This window comes from Falco biarmicus, chromosome 2, assembly GCF_023638135.1.
Source record: "Falco biarmicus isolate bFalBia1 chromosome 2, bFalBia1.pri, whole genome shotgun sequence".
NCBI lineage: Eukaryota > Metazoa > Chordata > Aves > Falconiformes > Falconidae > Falco > Falco biarmicus.
Window position 1 is genome coordinate 46,209,883 of NC_079289.1, and position 23,278 is coordinate 46,233,160.

Consider the following 23,278-nt stretch of genomic DNA (forward strand, 5'->3'; position numbering starts at 1 on the left):
CACTTTTCTTTCATAGAATAACCTAACGGTTGGCCACAGTTGCCAAGGAAATGAGAGACTTATATCCTATTACCTCCTCTAGCTGAAAGGGCAGTAAACCAAAACTTCATGGGAGAGTGTATCAAAAGACTGGATATGGAGATACTCTTCAAAATTACAGAGAAAAATCTTCCTTTTTCTGAAGACCCGTATAAAAATAGTAGAAGGATATTTAATTTTGAAGCCTAAAGTGTAAGGCATCCACTTGTATGGCGGAAGACCACAGTGCAAGTCACAGAATTATTTCCTGTTTTCTTTAATGAGTGTTTCACTGATGCTGTATGTCTCTCTTTTAATAGAAGTAGCAGTTTATGATTTTTTTTTTCAAATCAATCCTAGAATATATTGAACTTCCTGAAACAGTTTAGCTAACTAAAAAATTATGCTTTGAGTTCTGCATATATTGCATAAGCATCAAAATCCTATGATGTATCATTTCCCTTGGCATGATAGTCTCTTGATTTCTTTCTCTTTGTCTCATGTCTTGGGTGGAAAATGAGGAGAACTTTGATGGATCCAAGTCCCTATGGGAAGTAAACACACAGTCTCAGAGACGCAAAACTTCTGGGCTTCCTGCACATAAAATTCACCTTTACAGTGAAAAGTTACATAATGTTGCCTAATATCACAACTTTTTCAACCTTTGTATTTGGTTTGAAGCTGTAGACTGTGTCCAAAACTCAGTAAGTTGGGTCCAAAACAGCTGAAGAGACTGGGTTTATCATTGAGTAATATCTATCCTATACTACTTGCCAATAGTTATGAAGAAAATTTTTGTTTGATAACTAGAAAAGACAACACTGACAATGCTACAATGTTAAAGTTAACAGGAACATGTTTTCAGAGTATTTTTGTAATCCATGTAATCATTAACAATGGGAGTGGAGTGTTTGTTGCAAACATTGATTAATTACAGTCAGATTTTATTCACACACATTATATGCCCTAGATTCCAGTGAGTTTTAGCTAAACTGAACATCTGAAGATTGCAGGGAGTGTTTTTTCAGAAAATTTTATGGAATGCTGCATTTAGGAAGGGTTTTTGCTTTCTGTAGTTCCAAGAGCACAAAATGCAGACTTGTTCTTAGGTAAAATGGCAGGTCTTTGCCCTTTTGGAACTGGAGGGTGGTAGAAGAATGAAGGAAATGGCTGTTTTCGCTAAAATAACCTTCATGTCATTCCCATTCAGTACAAAAGAACACAGAAATTCCTAAAGAATAGGTTCTATAATGAATTCATTTTCTGGGGAATATTTTTCTTCCATCTGTGTTAAAGGAGAAAATAAATATGAACAGAAAAAGAAAAAGTTATCGCTTGTAGTACTTAGATACTTAAATAATACAAAAGGTTTCAGTAAATTTTAGCACCCTGGCAAACATCAGCAATCTGCTTTTCTCTTGTCAATATCATGAAGAACAAGGAACGATGTAGCATTAGGTGCTATATTTCTTAGGGGACCCATTTCATAGAATCACTGTAGAATCATAGAATCGTTTGGGTTGGAAAGGACCTTAAAGATCACCTAGTTCCAACCCCCCTGCCATGGACAGGACACCTTCCACCAGACCAGGTTGCTGAAAGCCCCATCCAGTCTGGCATTGAACATCTCCAGGGATGGGGCACCCACAGATTCTCTTGGCAACCTGTGCCAGTGCTTCACCACCCTCACAGTAAAGAACGTCTTCCTAATAGCTAATGTAAATCTACTGTCTTTCAGTTTAAAATTTGAAACAATTTTTTATCCATAACAAACAACTGCATGTATTTCCTCTCCTCACAGAAACTGTTAAGCTCAGAGTAAGCATTGCTATGGTGATAACGTATTGACTGTTTCTCACAGAGCAGGGATGGAATTCTTCCTATGTCTGAAAAAGATGCATTTCTATTGCTTAACTGTGACTGGTGCCTTCATTCCCTGCCAGGAAAGGCTTCCAGTAATAGTAATACATTTATTTTCAATACAGCAAAAGTTACGTTACAAGTTAAGAAAACAACATTATTCTAAATATTAAGGCTAAGCATAACTATGAATAATGAAGCAATACAATATATCAATTTTTCAAGTTCCACTGTGACTCATTGTTTAGAAATAATACAAATCACAGAGAATAAATCAGTTTATGATAAAGATAGTTCATTTGAAACTCAGGAGAAAATTACTTTAAGAAAGACCATTGTGTATCCACAAAGCGTCCATTGTGTAAATGGGAACTCAGCTGCTTTCCACTTTCTTCAGGCATGTTTCCGTGTCATATCACAGTAACGAAACAACACTATGACACAGAGAGGGCTAGGGTATGTGTGTATGCCACAAATATGTTCTTGGCAGCAGCACAGCAATAATTTGGAGTGGTTTTCTTTAATTATTTCTCAGCTTTGGCGAAGCTAGAGAAGCACTTCTGTGCTGTGCATGAGAGGGGATGTGTAAATTGTCAACTCAGTGGCTATAGGTCTGGGTGTTTCTGCCTCTGAATCTTCCCACTGCAAACCTATAGCTGAAAAATGTTTGAGTATAAATGAACAACCTACAAAAGATAAAGATAAAAACAAAACCCAGCCCGAAACAACAACAAAACCCAGCAAGAAAAAGTTGTTAATTATCTTACTTGATCTAAGTTGCCTCAGAAACTGATTTACCTGTAGTTTAGAGATTCCAGTCTTATACTATGGATACATAAAGGGATTTGCCAATTTGCTTTTGAATAGTGAAAGAAAAGAACTGTTCCTGTTTTTTGCTGATTTCTATAAGATGATACTACAGGTCTTTTTGATGTTACCAAGACAGATAAAGCGGCGTACAATTGGTGAGACTGTTTAGAATTAAAGTTTGAGATTTTTCAAAGCATTTTAACTATTTAGACCATTTTGAAAATTCTAGATAGGCTTTTATATGTTTATGGAGGATATAGACCCAAGATGATCCAAATATGCAGACAATCCTTCAGATGGTGGTTCTTTATCAAGTTTATCTCACCTGCAAATGGGAGAACAGATAAAAAGTGGTGATCTCATATCAGCCTATTTCAATATTTTACAAAATATGATAGAGATTATTTCTTATATGACTGCCTTACAGACTGTGTAAGAGTAGAATGCTGGAGGAATAAAACACTGTAGAGTTTGCATCTACATCTTGGAGAGGTTTTCTAAGGAACACAATATGAAGATCTGTTTGAATTTAATTTTCATTTGCAACCAGCAGTACATTTATAAGTTCATTATTTAAAAATAAACATTAAAGTAGTAATATCTGACAATAGCATGAAACTCATTACAGTACAATGTACATCATACTAAAAATAACTGTCAAAACACTGAAATTTCTTTGTAAATGCTCATGAAAAAATTTCTAACTAATAAACACAGTCAGAACCTAATTCCCCAAATTTAACTTTTGAGTCAGGTAAGGAGAGAAGAATTCGATGAAAAAGTGCTTATCAGTAGCCAGAATTGGGGAAGATTCAATATATTAACAAGTGGAAGATAAATTAAACTATTTTATTTGTCAATATAAGCTGATTTTGGTGTAAGCGTTTTAAAATGCATTGTTACACCTATCTACAAGAAGGGCCCAAGAGAATACCCAGGAAACCACAGACCCACTGGTCTTTCTTCAGTCCCTGGGAAAATAATGGAATTGGTCCTCCTAGCAACTGTCCAACGAAGCAGGTGATTGAGAAAAGTCAGCACAGATTTACCAAAGGTGAATCAAGCCAGACTAACCTCATCACCTTCTACAGCAAAATAACATCTTCAGTCAACATGGGGAGAGGAGTGGGAGTTGTTTACCTGGAAATCACCAGAGCATTTCACACTGTTTCCCACAACCTTCTCTGAAACAAACTGGCAAGGTACAGATTGGATGGGTGGTCTGTGAGATGGTTAGGAAACTGGCTAACAGGCTGCACTCAGAGGGTGGTGACCAATGGTTTCTACTCAAGCTGGCAGCCTGTCACAAGTGGGGTCCTTTAGGGATTGATAGTGGGCCCCATGCTGTTCAACATCTTCATAGATGATCTGGATGGTGGAATTGAAAGCACCTTCACCAAGCACGCTGATGACACCAAACTGGGTGGTAAGGTGGACATGTCAGAAAGGAGAGCTTTCTGACAGAGACACATGGACAAACTGGAAGAGTAGGCTAGCAAGACTTATATGAAATTTCATAAAGACAAGTGCTAAGTCCTGCATCTGAGATGACATAACAAAAAGCCCAGTACAGGGTAGGATCTGTGTGGCTGGGGAGCAGCCTTGCTGAAAAGGGGCTGGGGCTTCTGGTGGACAACGAGCTGAACGTAACACTGTACTGCCAGCAACAAAGGCAAATCAGCTCCTGGGCTGCATCTGCAGAGGTACTACCAGCAGACATAGAGATGTGATCATCCCACTGTATTCAGCATGTGTTAGGCTGCACCAGGTGTACTGTGTCCAGATCTGGTCCTCACAATTCAAGAAAGATGCAGACAGACTGGGGAAGGTCCAAAGTAAGGCCACAAAGAGGATCAAAGGTCTGAAGAACCTGCCCTGTGAGGAAAGACTGAAGGAGTTAGGTCTTTTCACCCTAGAGGAAAGAAGACTCAGGAGGGACCTCATCATTGTATTCCGGTACCTAAAGGGTGGCTACAAAGAGGATGGAGGATGTCTCTTCACTAGAAGCCACACAGAAAAGACAAGGGAAAATGGGTACAAGTTGCACCAGAAGAGGTTTCATGTTGATATACGAAAGAAATTTTCTACAGTGAGAACAATCATTCACTGGAACAACCTCCCCAGGGATGTTGTAAAGTCCTCACCACTGGAGGTTTTCAAGATGCAATTGGACAGGGTGCTAGACAATTTCGTTTGGGCTCCCTTTCCCATGAAATGCTGGACCAGATGACCTTTCAAGGTCTCTTCCTGAAAATTATGACAGCCTGCTTGTTTAGTTGTCTTGTACAAAGACTGTGTCAATTTCTTGATTATATTGTCATTGACAGTATGTTTCTAGGGGAAATTGAAAGGCTGTTTAAACTAGATGGTCAACCGAAGTAGCCATCTGCTGAGTGATAGGACAGGGTTACATGCTCCTTCTAACTGCATACAAGTTTGTGTTGGGTGTCCATGGCAAGGTATCAGCAGCGGGTGATCACAGGACCCTGTGAGGAGAAGCCCCATCTCAGGCACAGCCAGTTCCAGCCAACTCCAACAGACACAACACAGGGCACAGCTGAGCCTATCAGCCAAGGTTGTGGTGCCTCAAGGAAAATATGTTTAAGAAAAGGCAAAAAACCACAAGACAGAATGTGGACAAGGCAACAAAAAGAGTAAGAAACAACACAGGAAACACCAAGGTCAGAGGAGAGGTGCCCCAGGCACCAGAGCAGAGGTTCCCCTTTAACCATGGCGGGGACCTTGGTGGAGTAGGTGGATATTTCTGAAGACTGCAGCCCACAGAGAGCCCACATTGGATCAGGGAAAATGTGTGAGTGAGGAAGCAGCAAAGAGAAACCACCATGTACTGACCACCCCGCTATACTCCCTGCACTGCTTGGGTGGGGGCAGGTGGAGGTGTTGGAAGTGAAGTTGGGCCTCAGAAAGAGAGCAGGAAGGACTTAGCTTTAATGTTTATTTTTGTTTCTCACTACCTGAATCTATCTTAATTGTCAAGAAATTAAAGTAACTTTCCCTAGGTCAAGCCCAGTTTATCCATGATAGTAATTCGTAAGTGACATCACTGTCTCTGTCTCCACCCATGAGTTCTCACATCCCACTTTCTCCCCCTGTCCCACTGAGGAGGGGGAGTGAGAGCAGCTGAGAGTGTTTGGTCCTTAGCCAAGGTTAACCCACCACAATGTTTTGAATCAAAATAAATTATTTTAAAATGCATATATTTTAGCAGTCATTGTGCTGGTTAATACTAGTTGTGTTCTCTGTGTTATTTTCCAGGGGTCATTATTATTAATTGGTATGGGTTTGTTTTGAGCATTTAAAATTATTATTCAACAAAAGGAGAGACTTTGAAGTTCAGAGTGTTTAACATTAGATTCAAAATTAATAAAACCAGAGCTGCTAAACCACTTTTGTGATGTAATTTTGGAAAGAAATAGAATATTTTCATTTTTTATGGCAGACATATAATGAGTCTAATATAACAAGTGAATTATTTTTATTAGCTCATCTGTAGTAATTCTGTGTCACAAAATTCTTGGTCAAGGACACAGAATCTTATAATTCTGATCATGATGGATGCTATAAATCATCAGATCTTACTGAACTCAATATCTAAAAAACCTGAATCTCTCCTGTGAAATAGACATTACCCGGTAATCTGAGCTCTGTATTATGAATCAGAAATATCTTTGTTTTACCTTACCAGACCAGTGCAGTCTCCAATTAGCTAGTATGGGAGCTATCATGAATCAAAAATAGAGCATTTGTCAACAATGCTATGTTGCTTTTCATTTTAGAGTGTACTGGTATGTAGTAGTAGGAACACTATGTCCTGCTTTAGTCACTACGTTTTTCTAAAGCTTTAGATGAACTGAAAGGAATTCAGGAGAAATCAAAAGAATGATAAGAGGGTTAGAAAAGCTTATCTATGAGGGAAGGCTGAAGAGCTTACCAAATACCATGGTGAGGCCACTCTTTATTATCTTTGAATAGTCACGGTGGTTGAAGGAGGTCCCTGATAACTGGGAAAAATCAGATGTTATATCCATTTCAAAAAGGCAGAAAGAGTGATACAGCAAACTCTAGGTCAGTCAGCCTCCCTTCACTCTCTCAGAAGATTATGGGGAAAGCTTCATGGAAGCCATTTTCAAGCATGTGAAGGACAAGAATTTGTTTGGAAACAGGCAGCATGGACTTACCAAGGCAAAAGTATGCTTGACTGATTGCCTTCTATGACATTACTGACTCTTCGTATTGGGTGAAGGGACCAGCATATGTCATTTGCCTTGAACAAAGCAAAGCTTTTGACGTATTCTCACATAACAAACATTTAGCCTAGAAGAGGAAATACAGACTGGATGGACTACAAACTGGATGAAAAAGTGGAACATCAGGCTTAATGAAGAGTGGTCAACAGATCAAAGTATAACTAGTAGTGATATTCCTCAGGGGCCCGTGTTGGGATTGATTCTACTTAATACTTTCATCAATGACCTGGAAAATGAAACCTTTAACAGTGCAGACTTGTGAATGACACCAAAATGGCAGAGGACAGGGAGGACAGAGAGGGATTAGAGCAACATTCATCAATGCACCGGAGGGAAAGGTTTGCCATTTGGAACAACCTTGACATCCTGGAGAAATGGACTGGCAGAAACCTTGTGGAGCTGAGCAAAGGCAACTGCAAACCCCTGAATCTGAAACAGAACAACCACATGTAGCAATACAGGCTGCTGAGATAGCAGCAGTGCAGAAAGAACCTTGGGGTGCTGGTAGATAAGAAATGGAATGTGAATCACCGATGTGACCTGGTGGTCATGAAGACCAATCTCATACCAAGGCACATTAATAAAAGTATAGCCAGCAGGTCAAAGAAAGTCTTTATTCCCCTTTGCGTGGCACTCTGAAGGTCACATGTGGTGCATTGTGCCCGGGTTTGCACATCCCAGTAGTAAAGTCCAGCAAAGCGTCCTTAAGAGGATTCAGTGGCTGAAGCATATAACGTATGAGGCTGAGCGAACTGAATTAGCTTAATCTGGAGAAAAGAAAGTCAAAAGGGGATCAAATTGCTGTCTTGAGTGACCTAAAAGGGCCTTATAGACCCAAAATCTTGTAGGAGGTACACAGCAAAAGGACAAGAGGCATTGGTCACAGGTTGCATTAATGAAAATTGTAACTGAATGTAAGAAAGAAAATTTCAGAGTTAAAATTATTAAGCGCTGGAACAGATTGCCAAGAGAAGTAATGAAATTTCCATCCTTGGAAATTTCCCTGAACAATGTGATCTAACTATGAGGTTCACTCTGCTGTTAACACCTCTAGAAGGGCAAATTAGACAATATGGTTTTGGTTTAAAACATAACATCTGATCTTCCCTAGAGGCACAAGAGAGATCTTTGAGGTTCTTTCCAGAGCTTCACATCTATGAATCTTCTAAAGCTATCGCTATAAAAAATAAATTGTGTTTTGCAGCATCCAGCTGTTGGGTTCTTTGGTAACTACTGGAATTTATGCCTGTGAATAAGGTGCCTGTGCATTGTCTGGAGTTCTGAAGTATTCAGCCACTGAAGAAAGGGAGTCACAAAACAATGTGTGGATGCACGCTGAAATGTAAACACAACATAAATTTGTACATGACAGGTGTTTCAATTTTTAAGTTTAGGGAATTTATCCACGATTGTCTGAACTTCCAATGTGGACAGTTTTTGTTCACAGTAGGAACCTATTCCAGGAGCTGTGTGGCTATCTAAAAATTACAGAGCACAGGTAGAAGCTAGAGATTGAGGTGTTCTTGCTCCTTAGTTTTTGTTTTTGGGTTTTTTTGTTGGTTTTGGGGGTTTTTTTGTTTGTTTTTTGGTTTTTGGTTTTTTTTTGTTTTTAATCAGCAGCTCAATTATTAGTATACTCAGCATGGTTAGAGATGTGAGATTTAATGCCAAGTCAGCATTTCTTAAGTGCTTTGAAGATAAAAGGCACTATAAAGCACTAATTATCATTACTAATTAGCATCACACTAGACTTGACTCACTGACTGGTTTTTCAAGTCTTAAAAGAGTTGCCAGCAATCTGGAAAACTTGAAAAGCTTTTTCTCACAGACAGAAGGTGAGAGCTGGAAAGCATTGATGTAAAGCCAGTGAACAGCTCTGGATTTACCTGACTCCAATCAGAGTAAATTCAGCTCCAGGTGAATCAGAGGTTGGCTTTTAATTTAGGACCATCCTTCAAGCCAAGAGATAATCGATAAACAAATGTAATGGGGCCAGGCTCATAACTTGGACAATTCTGTGAAATCAAAGATTTTTCTTTCCAGGATCCATACCTAGTGAGTCTGCTCAATAGGTACGATTGATTCTCTGGTTTCTGTACTCTGCTTCTATGGTTATAGACGTATGCACCTGCTGAGGATATTTTTCAGCTGGAAATATTGAACTTGTTCTTGTGCGATTCCAGTCACATGGATATGGTGTTCTCTTGTCCATCATATTTTTTTATGTGGATAGCGTAGGATACTAGCTATCTTAATTTTAGGGCTGTTGTCTATGTGTGAACTAGGTGTCTTAGATCTAATTATATCCAGAGCTAGATATAATAGATAACTATCCAGAGCTGGAGAGATATTCAGATGATGAAATGTCATTGCCCACCCCAGGATGAGATTAATAGCTTTCTACAGTCCATTGACTGGACCAATTATCTCTCTATTAAAGTAACAGAAGCCCTCAAATTTCTCTTACATGTAGACCACCTTCTACATTATAGAAACTTGGACTTGGGCAGGTTGAGTCCCACCTGTGTATATCAGGCATGTTTGTGTTAAATGTCCCCATTGGTCTAATCAATTAAGATTGCACTGACTAAGGCTAAAACACATGAGCATAATTAACCCCTTCTCAAAGTGTGATATAAGGACCTTAATGAGACAGAGAGTGGTTAGTGATGCCTCTCCTTACTGTTCTGGCAGAGTATGCTGTGCAACATTACCCTTTCATGCACTACTGTAGATGTTGGAGCATTTGGGAAAGAAATAGGTGGTTGGGGTGAATGCCATCCTTCCCCTGAGTAATTCAGATCTTTATCTCTAGAGTGTCAGTCTAAGCAGCGAATGGTCTGTTTTGAGAGCAGATGCTCTCCATCTCATTTCCCAAAGAAGTGCCCGCTATTGCAGCAAGAACTTCAAAGTTTATTGCACCATAAAAAAAGGTTATTGAGTTTCTTCCTGATACAACGATATGACCATTATATTGTTTTACAAGAAATGTAATTCCATTCTGTGAGGAAACAGTTCTCATCATTTATTACTGGGCAAATATTTTTAGCAATTAGCTACTCTCTGATGTAACATTTGATGGCCTGCCACTTCCACTGACCTATATCAAAAGACAGTAATTGCCACACCTGCATTTTGTGCCAGGAGCTTTCACCTATGAGTCTAAGCCTGTCATGGACAAAAGCAGACTACTGATCAATTGCTGGCCACAGTCAGGCTTGGGCCAAATTACTTCGCTGTTTAAGACTGTTGCACTTCTAGGCATGCATTAAAACTCAAAACACATGAGGAACCTGCAGAGCTTAAACAATTATGCAGAAAAGAAGAGAAGATTTTGAGAATCACAGTTTTGGATTTACATATGCAAGTATATATGTAAGTGCTTTTTAGGCCTCTGCTGAGGATGTTATCATAACTACTAAAAATAGTTCGTGGCCTCTGCATGCACAGTTTTAAATTAGAGCTGTTTCTCATTCATAAGCTTTCACGTGTGTCTTCAGGGTAAATGTGTTCTTCAAACCCGTATTGATTTCTGGGATGAACAGATCTGACAGTAACAGGAGGCAGAGCTGTTAACTTCTGCAAGATTTAATGTACTTTGTATAATACATGAGAGTGTGAAAGGACCAGCCATAGCCTATTAATTACCAATGTTAACACATAAGGTATAAATCAAAAATGAAAAGCATAAGATATATACCAAAACATGTATTTCCTTAGGCAAGTGGGTTTCCAGAAAAGTGAGCATTTTGGCACTGTTCCTGAAGGAGCAAATGGGAAAAAAACGGGATTACTGTAATACGTGAAGCTCACAAAACAGCTTACAATGTTAAGGCTTTACGGGTTTTGAATGGAAATAATGTTACAGGCGAAGGCTGTAGGCAATAAACAACGTAGCTGTTTAAAGTTTGAGGTCTTAGACGCTTTTAGGCATCTGTGCCTATGAGTGGTGTACAAGAAAGCTAGGCTAGTGACCTGTGCCTCCTGTGCTGTGGAAGGAAGTAAGCTGGAGCTTTGGCATAGGAACCAGTGTATCTGACTTCATGGAGCATGCTGCTATGGGGTAAAAGGCATTTAGAAATTACAGTTCAGAAATGGACTTGAATTTTGCTGTTCTCTGAAGCTTTGGTGCCTTGCATAGGCTGCATAGAAATGTCTTCTTGTTAGAAGTGTATAGGCTTGAATTCCATGTAAAAGACAATGTTTATACGTTTTTCTTTTCTAACAATCAAGTAATAGTCATTTTCTACTTAAAAATAGGTGTATGCTGAATTATTTTACTCTATTGCCATTTAAATCATGATTTTGGTTGATATCCAAGGCCAGCTGAAACAGGAAAATTTAAGTCAGGTGGATTTATCTCCATAGTTGAATTAGTGACTTTTTATATATGGGAAAGCTGCATGGGTTTTGAAATGACCACCAAAATGAAAACCAACTGTCTAGTTTTTTTGTCACAGTTGCACAATTTCTATAATCCATGCGCAATCATTTATGTTCTTGCTTACAAAACGCTGTTTTTTTATTTTTTTGTTTGCAATTTATGATACTATTTTACTGTAGTTTTGAGTATACTTGTCATATCCAAGAGGCTAATCAAGGAAGGAGGAGTGAGTATATACCTTTTCAGATGAGTGCAGAAGACATTTAATTTATACAACTTCTGAAGGTCCTAGTGTTAATCCAGATTCCTGATAGGCTTTTCTGGGAGCTGTCTGGATCTGCAGTCATATTCCAATTTGGGATGCTGTTGGAACTTGAATAAGGGTAAAATATCTATTGAGAAAGCTGAAACATAAATAAACTACTTGCAAATACAAACCATAAAGTGTTGCAAAGAAGAGATGGGTGGCAGGACCCTCCCATTATCAGTGAGGCTGTAAAAGCTCATTTTTAAGTATATGTTACCATTTAGAGGGACAAATAATGGTGTTAAAGGATTGTTCATTAGTCACTCATTTTGAAATAAGTGCTGCATACTATGAATGGCTGCAGTCATCAGAAATGTTCTCTTAGTTTATCTATCTGGAAGTGAACAACGACTGACCTTACAGCAAAACAAAGCTGCTTTGGAGTCATATGGGAGTGAACTGCTAAAGAATCAGTCAAACCCCATCTATGTTATAAGCTAAAAGCCATGCTAATTGAGATGAGAAATCTAAGATTAATTTTAGATGGCGAATGGGTAACTCATTTACTTTGATTAAAGATAGGTGAAATTTTAAATGGGGCTGAATCTTACTACAAAGGCCTTATAGTACATATAGTGTACTGTCATAAAGAGAGAATTATGATGTTTCTCTGTGGAATATTACCTTGATATTTTTCAGTTTTCTACTTATAAATTTCTTCACCAAGAAATACACTAAATATGTTATACTGCAAATACATGTTTATGTCATTAGAGAGAGACACATGTATCTACCACCAGATAGGACAGTGAGTCATTCAGGAGCTAGTATTATCGCATCTGAGCAAAAGTTATAGGCATGTGTGTCTTAAAGAATCATCATCAGATTTCACTATCTTAGCTGGTGCTGGTGGCTCAGATTTCATGTTCACTGACTCACTGATTCAAACCAAGAGCTCCTATTTCTGAAGAGTGACCTCACTGTCAGGATGCAAGGAGAATGGTGGCAAAAAGCGTTTCTTTCAAGGCTGCAATATTTCCTTGGCAGAAAATAATTCTGCTGCTGAGAAATAAATGGCTACGACCTCGGAGAGCAGAGACTGGTGTTCCAGTTACTGAATTGCTTACGGGTGTTAAGTAGGTATGGGCTAGTTCCTGGTGTTTATGTGTGTCTAACAGTCTTCTGAGATGAGAGATGGTACTGCTTAAGAGAAAGCATTATTTTATTCACCTTTTCAGACTAAAGACAGAAGTATGGAGAGACAGCATATTGTTAATTAAACTCAAGCAGTTAAGTTAGCATTGAGCTCTGGTAGCAGCAATGTATTCTCCTAAGATTTCTTAAAGTGATCTAACGTAGGCTAGCTTGAGTAATCAAGAAACTTTAATTCAAATGTATTTTCATATACCCTTAAACCAACAGCTGAAGGTAGTAACTTCTTAAACCACTGGATTTTTTTCCTGTAGGATTGCATCTGACAATCAATGAAAGTTTATTGCATCATTATTATCAAATAATCATTCATAACAAACAATATCAGAGTTATTCAAAACATCTCTTCTCATCCAGATGTTGGAAAGTGATAATTTTCTTTTGTTGTACAGACACCTTTGTACTGGGAAAATTAAGTTTTTTCATTTGCAAAAATTGCTGCCTTCAATATTCATTCAATGTGATTAATTAATTCATTACAGCTAGCTTGGCTGCCTTTGTGACACTGTGTACTAATACCAATATACTTTCCAGAATAAAACTATTAATTCCTTTGTAAGTTCTTCATAGGTCACAAAAAGATTAGTAATATGCATGACAAAACAAAACAAAACAAAATACAGAAAATTGTAGATTCCGTATGATAAGAAACTTCACCTTCATTATAAAGTATGTTTAAAAGACAGTATTAAATCTAGTGATACTAAGTGATACTAAATTTCGCATTCTGAACATTATCAAACCAGAACATTGCATACAAACAATATAAATATTTCAGATTTTTAAAAAAGGGGAAACAAAAAATTTCTTTCTCAAAATTCCTTCGTTAGACAGAAGAGATCAAGGCTGCTGGTTTAAGATTCCTATATTTGAATTAAACAATGTATGTAAAAAAATGTAATAATTCAAAATGCATTATTTATGAATAGAAAAGCTTGCTTATTTTTAGTGTTAATTCATTTAATAGAACACTTTATATGCATTCTTCCCCTCCCTGCATTTTTTCCCTTCCCCTTCCCCTTCCCCTTCCCCTTCCCCTTCCCCTTCCCCTTCCCCTTCCCTTTGATTATTTTCTTTTTACTTTCCATCACTGTTTCTGACTTGTCCCATTTCCCCATCCAGAGTTTATTTTTGACTATGCGTGACTTTCTGCCAACCCCTCAACTCCAAATGGGTTAATGAGAGCACCTTTTAGTGACATTTCAAACCTTTAATGCAAGATCATTGCTCAGTTTTCTAAGTCCTGATTCCATTGTTACTCAGTTCAGTTTGAAACTCCTAATGGCCTTGGTATGTGCAAGATCAGTTCCTACAATTAAAAATATAAACAATAGCACAGGCAAGCTAGGACACCGGGGAAGTGCAGAATAAAACTTCTGGCTGGGAACAGCAATGAATGAATGTGGTCAGCAGCACTGGTAGGGAAAGGTGGAATTAAAAAAAAAACAAGGTCAAAACAAAACAGAAGGTGAAATACATATTTCTCATTCTTTAAGTCAGTAGAAAGGTATATTAAAAAAAAAAAAGTTGTTTAGTGCAACAGGAAAAATCAGAAAAAAGTGTGCGTGTGAGAACCAGAGAACAGTAATTTTGATACAGAAAAGAAATATTGTTCATCACTTTTTAAATTATTTTATTACATTTTTATAATGTCTAGACATACTTATAGACATGAACATTTTGTTTATTTAATGCACAGTGATAAAATTAATTTGAAAGTTTGTCAAGCTAGACAAAATTATGACCTGCTTGAGTTTGTATTTGTGAGAATTATAAGAAACCTTATATCACTTTAATTTTATGTAAAAAATTATTTTTCCTCTCTTTAATACTTTTTAATTATGTGTTTCTGATAACTGGTATTCTACAAGATGCTAGTTCCATTTGGAATATCACCTAAAATGGATATTTTATTATTAGCGTATATTTTTAAACTTTCATATGGAAGTTAATTTTTCATTTCTGGTGCCTCTCTTTTCATCAGTGTCATCTTATTCTTTATATTTTCTGGCATTCAAAGTAAGCCTCACCGAATCTTGTTGCACACATTGATGAATTCAATTTAAATGCTACAATTTTATGTATGGAATACAATAGATGTTCCCACTTATTTTTCACTCGCTTACCCATGTTCTGAGTGGAACTAGGAACTATGTTATCATAAGTAAGGCTGAGCTATCTGTGTCCTGCAACTTCAAAAATTTGATTCATTTTAAAATTATTACTTTTGTTTCCTCAGAATTTGTGGGAAGTTAACATTCTACTGTATTTTGGTTATTTTCATGGATAATAGAAAAATGAAGTTGTGCAGATCTTAAGCAGAACTCTAAAGAAGAACCCTAAAGAACCCCTAAACTACATAAATATGTTAGATTAGATAAAATTATGAGCAACTAAAGTGCCTGAAAAACACATTCAATATTTTAATTTTTTTACTACAAATTCTTTTTTTACTTTCAAATTCTAAGCTATGGTATATGCAGCTATAAAGCCCCTTCACAGGAACGTGCCGCATTTAACCACTGGTAGTTAATGTCTTCCCTAGATTTTGCTAATAATGCAACAGAAGACATTTGGGTTTGTGTCATATAATTATCTGATAGAATGGCATCAGGCCTGTAATCTCATACTAGGTTAGGATGAGAACATAAACTAATAAATCTATATTGACTTTAAATTCTATTTTTATTTCTACAAACAAACATGGTAATTGATTTTAGCATCTTTTTACTTAGATAAAATTACATGCAAATCAGTGTTTTTCAGAAAATGTTATATGCCTTGGTAACATTAGAATAAAAAATCTGCATTTTAATTACAGATAAGTAGCAAAATGTCACTGGTGTCTTGATTAGTCACTTTGTTTTTGCAGTGATAATAGAAATCACTTGTGAAAGAAATGGGGGTGACAGCCCCTTGGAAATTAACCATTGTTATAGATTCTAGACTGATAGAAATTAGAGATGGGAAAGACCTTTCATGGTGAATCATCTAGTACAGTTTGCTGCCCATTAGAATGTTTTCTTAGTATTTTATGTTGCAGCATTTTAGTGTGTTAAGCGAAGGAGCTTATACCTGGCTTCCCTGGGAGATTATTTCATAGTCTACAAGATTTCATTTGGCCTAATACTGCTTGTTTTATTTACACATACAACACCAATGAAATTAGTAAGACCACATGTATTTACTACCAAAGGGGGTTTCCACTACATTCACTGTCATTGCTACTCTTCAGTTAAAGCTGATTTTCTTCACACTTGTAAATGGAAATGTGCTCAATTTGTTACCACTTAGTGGGCTTTTTCCTTAATACAAAAAATTATTTAAGCACCTTTTTGGTTTCCATGACCTTCTGGGGGTGGGCCTTACTGTCATTTCCCAGGGTGAATACAAAAGTTACTTGCTTTGAAAATATTCACTCCATTTCTATACTGTCTTAATTTTTTTCTACTTTTCCTTTTCTTAACATTCCTTAGCAAGTTATCAAGAAGTATCTGATTGCTCTTTGGTGCAATATTGCTCGTGTGTGCACAACTTAGAAGCTGTGACTGGATAGGTTTCTTAGTGTGGATGTACTCCATAGGAGTAGGGCCATGCGAGAAAAGGAATGTGTCTCTTGAAAATTTTCATTTTTCACACATTAGTTCTTAATTTTCTACCTTGGGTGGGGTTTTGTGTCTCCCCTAGAACTACTGCTGGTTTATATCTTCCGTTTTGCTCTCTTCCTCAACAAAATTTTCAGATGACAGTGTACTGTAGCTGCAGAGAGACAAGAATAATATTGTAATGAGGCTACTGGTCTGCTCTTTACGGTCAATACCTACATTGACCTCAACAGCTTTGGGAACATGTACCTGGATAATATAGTAAGAAGTGTAAACCCAAGTAAAATAGTTATGGAATACTGCAAAATAATTTCTAAGAGTGACTAGAATTTGTGAAAAGATCATGGATGATTGTGGCCATAAGAGAAATGAGGTATTTTAAAAATACAGCAGGAAAAAAACCTGTACTTTTAAATTGCTAACAGAGAAAGCTAATGAAAGGCATTGGACAAATATACTCTAAAAACATGTTTCCAGTCTTATAACCAAGAAACTTATTTGTTTAAATGTGTGTATGTGGGGTGTGTGTGTGTGTGTCATTAATTTCTATTAGCATTATATGAATGGATATAGTACCTCAGAAATGCATTTGGAAAGGAAAATGCCACAGACATACATCATGCAAAAATCTAACCATGACAGTCTTTAGACTGAGTATTTCTGTGGTCATCCTGAGAGCTTTTTGTGGGTTTGCTAATGATAATTAACAAGATAGTTCTCTAAAAATAGAAATTTAAAGAAATTGGATTGATGGATGTCAGCTGAAAATCTGAATGAGTATATGTTGCTCCAGTAGTTCTGAGGGGAAGAAGTCACAAAAAATCAAGGGCTAGTTTTCATCAGCTGGGTAAAAGAGGCACAATCATAACAGAATGGAGAAGTTAGATCCCATTTGGGATGTCGAGTATATGTACGTGCATTAGATAAAATAAAGAGTATAAATGTGATTAAGAGTGGGATGGAGCAGTCAGATAGGTAGATCTTTTCAAATTAAGTAGGAAATAGTGCTTTTGCAAGGGAGAAGGGAGAAAATAATGCACAGGAACAACAGAATAATAGTGGTGGGAAAGCAGATCAATTCATTTACCCAAGGTACTGGCCTTAATTTGCAGGACTTGCAGCCAGGGTGGAGGCATCTGCTTGCAGACCCTCTTAGGAAGCAGATGAAGGTGCATCCACTATTGTGGAGCACTTGATCAATGGGATAAACACAGAAACATCCAGTGGTGGAGATTACAGAAAGCAATAGAAGGGACAGAACAGTGCTGACCAAGGTAGATGGACTGGGATGACTTTGAGATGGAAACTGGATGCTGCTTCTCTCTGTATTGCCCTGCAACCAATTAGACATTTCCCTAGATCAAAACCTCATCCACTGCCCTGTGAATGAGTGAGGAATTAGCCTCAGTCATGACTGCTGAGGAACTGCATGTCCAAAAGGTTTGGAAGAGAACAATTACCACTTTCAAGAGGAAAAATATTGGGAGTATTCAGTGACACACTTTTGAAGATACTGAGGGTATGCATTCGCTCAGTTGACTTAACAGCTATGAAGTGTGTTGCCTTCCAGGAGACAGAACCTGTGAAGTTAAGAAAAAGGTTATGACACCCATGTGACTGTGGTTACCATGGGCCATAGGCTGTAAGTATGTTTCCAGGAATGATCTTAGGCAGGTAAGTGGCTACATAGCTCTGGGAGCAAAAGTGAAAGCTCAGGTGGGGTTCCCTTCAATGCCCTCAGCTTTGATAATGTCCCTGATAACAGTCCAGATAGGTATAGATAAATTAAATAAAAACATATGGCTGCAGACTTATAAGCAGGGTGACTTTGTCTTCATTGTACATGGTGGTGTTCTAAAGGAGGACAACCCAACAGGGGTAGGGTTCATTTCTTCCACCAGATTTTCAGTCAGGTAATACTGAAGGTGAAGGAACATCCTCTACACAGTGGAAGAATATATTATATCATATCGTATCATATCATATCATATCGTATCATATCATACCGTATCATATATCATATCATATCATATCATGTTACATGATGCTATGTCATATTATATTACATTAAATTACCATATATTATATCATATTAGATTAGATTAGATCAGATTAGATTAGGAAATGATGGCAGCATAAATTTACAGGTCAGCATTAAAGGCGTAAAATTGAGAACAGCAAAATTTCTGCTCCACAATAGTGATACAAAGAATAAAACTGTATACTAAACATTTTAGGTGTATATTCTAGCAGTAGATTAGATTTAGATGAGTAATACAAATGATGGGCTTGATGTCTTAGTACACAAGTGAAATAATGATTTAACTTTCATTACAGAAACTTAGTTCACAGGATTAGAATATTGATATAAGGAAGTACAATTTAATTGTGAATAGAAAAAAAAGATATTGCCTTTCATATAAAAATATATAGAAAGGCATTCAAGCCTCCAAAATGTTCATAAATAGCCATGTTGAACTTACTTGGCTGATGTCAAAAGATTGTTTGTTGTTGTGGTCAGGGTATTCTGTAGAAAATAAACCCATAAGTGTCAGATATTGTGCCTTTTTAAGAGGAACTAACAATTGGAAACAGGAGTTTGTGTTAGTGGAAAACCTCTAGCTCTTCAGTCATCATCTTGCAAAGAAATAGAGCAGGTGGAAGGTCAGGTGATGGAGAGTAACACTCTTTTGGGTTTGGTTATGACCAATTGGGAAGACCTTACTGAGGAAGTGAAAGTAGATGGATGAGGGCTAATATGAAACAATGAGGTTTACAGTTCTTTACACTTAGGATGGAGGAAAAAAACTAATATGAATTGATTTCAAGAAAGCAGACTTCAATGAACTTGGAGAACTGATATTTAAGAACCCGTGGAAAGTGGATTTAAAGGAAGAAAGACCACGAAGTCTGATAGATTCTTAAAAGCCAGATTTGGGTCACAAATGTAAAACACAGTGCAAAAAAAAGGCTAGAAAGTATGCTAAACAATGAGTTTAATTGGGATATGAACTCTTCAACAACCTCAAACACGAGAAGGCCTTTCTCAGATTAAGGATGACTATAAAAGAATAGCATGAACTTGTAGGGACAAAATCACAAAAGTATAAAATAAGAAGCAGTTATTAGGAGGAATAAAATATTCTGTAAGCATACTGGTATTTAGAAGAGTAAAGAAAGGTCTCTACGCAGAAGGAAAGTATATCCAGTGGTTGAATACCCTGAGAACTCTGCAGTGTTTCATTGGTGGTTTGTGGTATTTTTTTTAATTCTTCACTAAGAAGCCTAATTGGTTAAGAATATTAATACACATGGAAATAGAGGTAAGAATCATTGTAGTATAACAAAAAGAAGAAAGAGGTTCAGGATTCATTTTCAAATCTGCTCAAGTCAAGTAAAATTCACAGTAGGAGATTCAGCAGAGTAAGACCATCTCAAAGCTGTTAACATTTATGTCTGAGAACTCATGCAGAATGGATGAAGTTCCAAGACTGTTAAAGGGCAAAAACCACACTAATCCTTGAAAACCAGGGGGATAGAACTAGACCAGTAAACTATATACAATTTACCCTAACTTAAATGCCTGTAAAAGTACTGTAACAAATGAATTCGTTGAAAGCAAGATGAAAAATAACAGCCCTCATCAATTTGTCCATTGCAGATCATGTCAAACAAATAATTTCTCTTTATAGCAAGGTAACAGGCTGATGGATAAAGAAGAAGCAGTAGATATGACTTATTTTGACCACTGAAAGTCTTCAGGCACCATTTCATGTGACAGTTTCATGCAGAAGCTAGGGATCTAGGTGATCCCACTGTAAGGTGGTTATGCAGCTAGAAAAATAAAGCTCAGAAGAATGGTTTCAATGGCTTGATGTCAAACTATAAGGATATATCAAGAAGGGGTGTACAAAAGCCTATCTTAGGCTGGACACTACTTAGTGCTACCATTCATGTCTTGTATCAAGGACAGAGAGGATGCTTGCTATATTTGCAAGTAATATAAATGTGGATACAAGCACTAATGATGGCAGAATTTGAATTCAAAGTGATCTAGACTGACAGGAGTCAGTCAGACTGCAATAGTCATGTTTTAATTATATAATGACAAGTGAAAGGTTTTACACACGGATTAAAAAATCAAGTGCAGTAGATGGAGAAGGCTGTCTCAGCCTTAGTTTTTTTTATGAAGGAACTAGCTTCCTGATTAGAAACCAAATGTGACTTAAAATCATGTTTTATCTGTTCATTAATTTTTAGGGCAATCATGTTAGATGGATAATATCCATGTTGGAGAATGGCATCTTCCTGTGCCCAGGCTTTTAGTCAGCTGTACCTCTTCTCCTTGCACATTTCTTCTCATTTAGCAATGGATGGTCCATCTCTGCTTTTTTCATCTGATGGGTACCATAAGCTTCAGCTATCTCTTCTCCAAAACTATGAAGCGAAGTCTTGGATGTCCCTTCTTCAGCAGCCAAGAAAGGCAGCATGTGTCAGAAATTCAGCTCCCTGTTTCATTTCCAGTTGACAGCTACTGCGTCTGCTTGACCCTCAAGCTGCTTAACTGATCATACTACTGAGATACTGCTGTGAATATTACCACTTTCTGTCTCCAGGATAGTGGGGTCACTCCCTTGTCAGAGATGTAGTAGAATGGATGAGGCTTAGATGATCATTTCTTGGGACACAGGAGGTGCTTAAGGTCAGGTCCAGGGCCCACTCCTATATCAAGTTCCAGACCACTCCCCTTAAAAATGTATTTGTATAAATAAATAATTACCTGTATATATAAGTAATAATTCATACAATTTATAAATTTGTACAATTTCTAGACATACATGTATTTACATTTTTATATATGTGGCATATGCAATGATCAGAATGAATGAATTGGGTATGTCTAAATATCTGAACTGATTTAAATCTATGTAGAGAGTTACTTAGCAACAATAAGTAAATTAATGACATTTAAGAAGATTATCTGGAAAAATACTTAGGGATTGAGATGTTGCACTGTAGAGATAGCGGACATTATTAATTAGACTAGGCAGAGTATTAATAAAAACTTCAGCAGTGTTGAAAGTATCAGTGTTAAGTCCATAACATATAAAGATGGAAGGCAAAACTCTTTAGTGAGAGGGTATGAGGGACCTATGAATTTACTCAGCTATCATTAAAGGACTGCAAGTGGTTTTGTACTATAGATGAGCTTTCACAGAAGAAAACTGAGTGCCTATGATCTCAGATGAGCAGACAAAATTAAGCTGGATTTTTACCTATTTCTGAAATTAAAAGCCTGGACCTACAAATGTTCTCATTTATTTAAATGTGAGGTTTCTGCTATCATAAGCATTTTCACTCCTTGAATTGACGTTCTAGTGAGATTTCTTCCTGGAAAAATTAGATTACTCCACTGTGAGTCACACAAGAGCCTGGGGAGTGTGAAATATTTAGGGTGAGTATGATTAGCTCTGTATACAATGACATAAATATGAAGGTGCATTGCACACATTATTTAAATTGTTTTAAAGCAGGTATGAGGAATTCACATTTTATTAATTAGAGCAGAGATTGTATTTACATAATTCATCTTGATTACAAATGTTCATACAAGGCTCTGGAAAATGTACTGAACCCTCTTTAGAAATGTTTGCACTGCCTTAATATTGGGACATATAGTAGACAGTGTGGGATATTTTTGAGGCTTTTAGATTATAAAGATTTATAAAGATTGGCTTATCTAAATAATGAACTTTATTTTATTTCGTATTAATGGTTAATCCAAATGTAACAATACTGAATTGTGATTGTATAAAATATTTGCATTTGTAACTATAATTGAATGGCATGCATGAAAACTGCTTTGTCCCCCTGATTTTCTTTTTAAACTTGTCTTAGCTGAATTACCAATGGCAGATTTTTAAATGAACAGGACCTTTGCTTAAATAATGGCATCATAAGTGGGATCATGTGCACAACATGGTAATTTCTTAATTCTGCCGTAAATTTTTTTTTAATACCTAACTTCTATGTATAGCTACTAACATTATTTTTCTGTGTTGTTTGACTCTTAACTATAAATTTGAAACTAGTAAAATAAAATAAGAAAACTGAAAAATTATCTGCTGGCTACTTTCATTAGTAAAGTCTCTGAAGCACATGTTCAGCATTTGACAGATCAATGACTCTTCTGATTTTTATAATATGACATGCATAGAAAATGACAGTTATGAACTTTCTGCCACTGCATTTTGTGAAAGGTCTGAAGAGAAAATAAACTTGGTTCCTTACAAGGAAAATATTCTAAATATAAACATCACTATTATGTGTATAGACATATTACTTCTAAGTAATAATCAGTGCCAAAGACAACTGGGACCGTGTGTTGTCCCATGATTTGCCCAGCTCCTAATAGGAATTGGGTGAAATTTGTGCTCAAGAGATGATCCAAGAGCTCGCTATAGGTCATGCTGCCTTGATCTTACAAGATATCTCTGCCTTTAAGCTCACTATTTAACCAAGATACCAGATGGTGAGATGGCTAAACTCACCCAAAGTCCCTTAGAGGGACCTAATCATCCAAGTATTTTAGTCAGACTTAACCCATGCAAATTGCACTGAGGTGTGCACAAAGGTCAGTGGTTTCATTCTCAAAAACAGGATGGACATAACAATGCATATTTTTTTTCATCTTAGCCTCATCACTGCAACACGTATGAAAGAAAGGGGAAACGTGAAGTCATATATTCTGCAGCCTGAGGTGGTTCAGATGTACAGATCTCCCTTCATAAAAACATCTTCACCACTGTCAGAGTATCTTAGTTTTTCTGGGGAGTGGTGTCTCCATTCTTATTGAAATCAGGATACATTTGCA

The 23,278-nt window shown here is 37.0% G+C and overlaps 1 protein-coding gene across 1 annotated transcript in view; it reads left to right on the forward strand.

The window, feature by feature from the left end:
- Positions 1 to 4,029: 4,029 nt before the first annotated feature.
- SCEL (sciellin) overlaps positions 4,030 to 23,278 on the forward strand; it is a 114,224-nt gene continuing 94,975 nt past the window's right edge. Inside the window, exon 1 of the mRNA XM_056327847.1 lies at positions 4,030 to 4,114. Coding sequence (XP_056183822.1) covers positions 4,030 to 4,114 — 85 coding nt within the window. The remainder of the gene's footprint in view (positions 4,115 to 23,278) is intronic.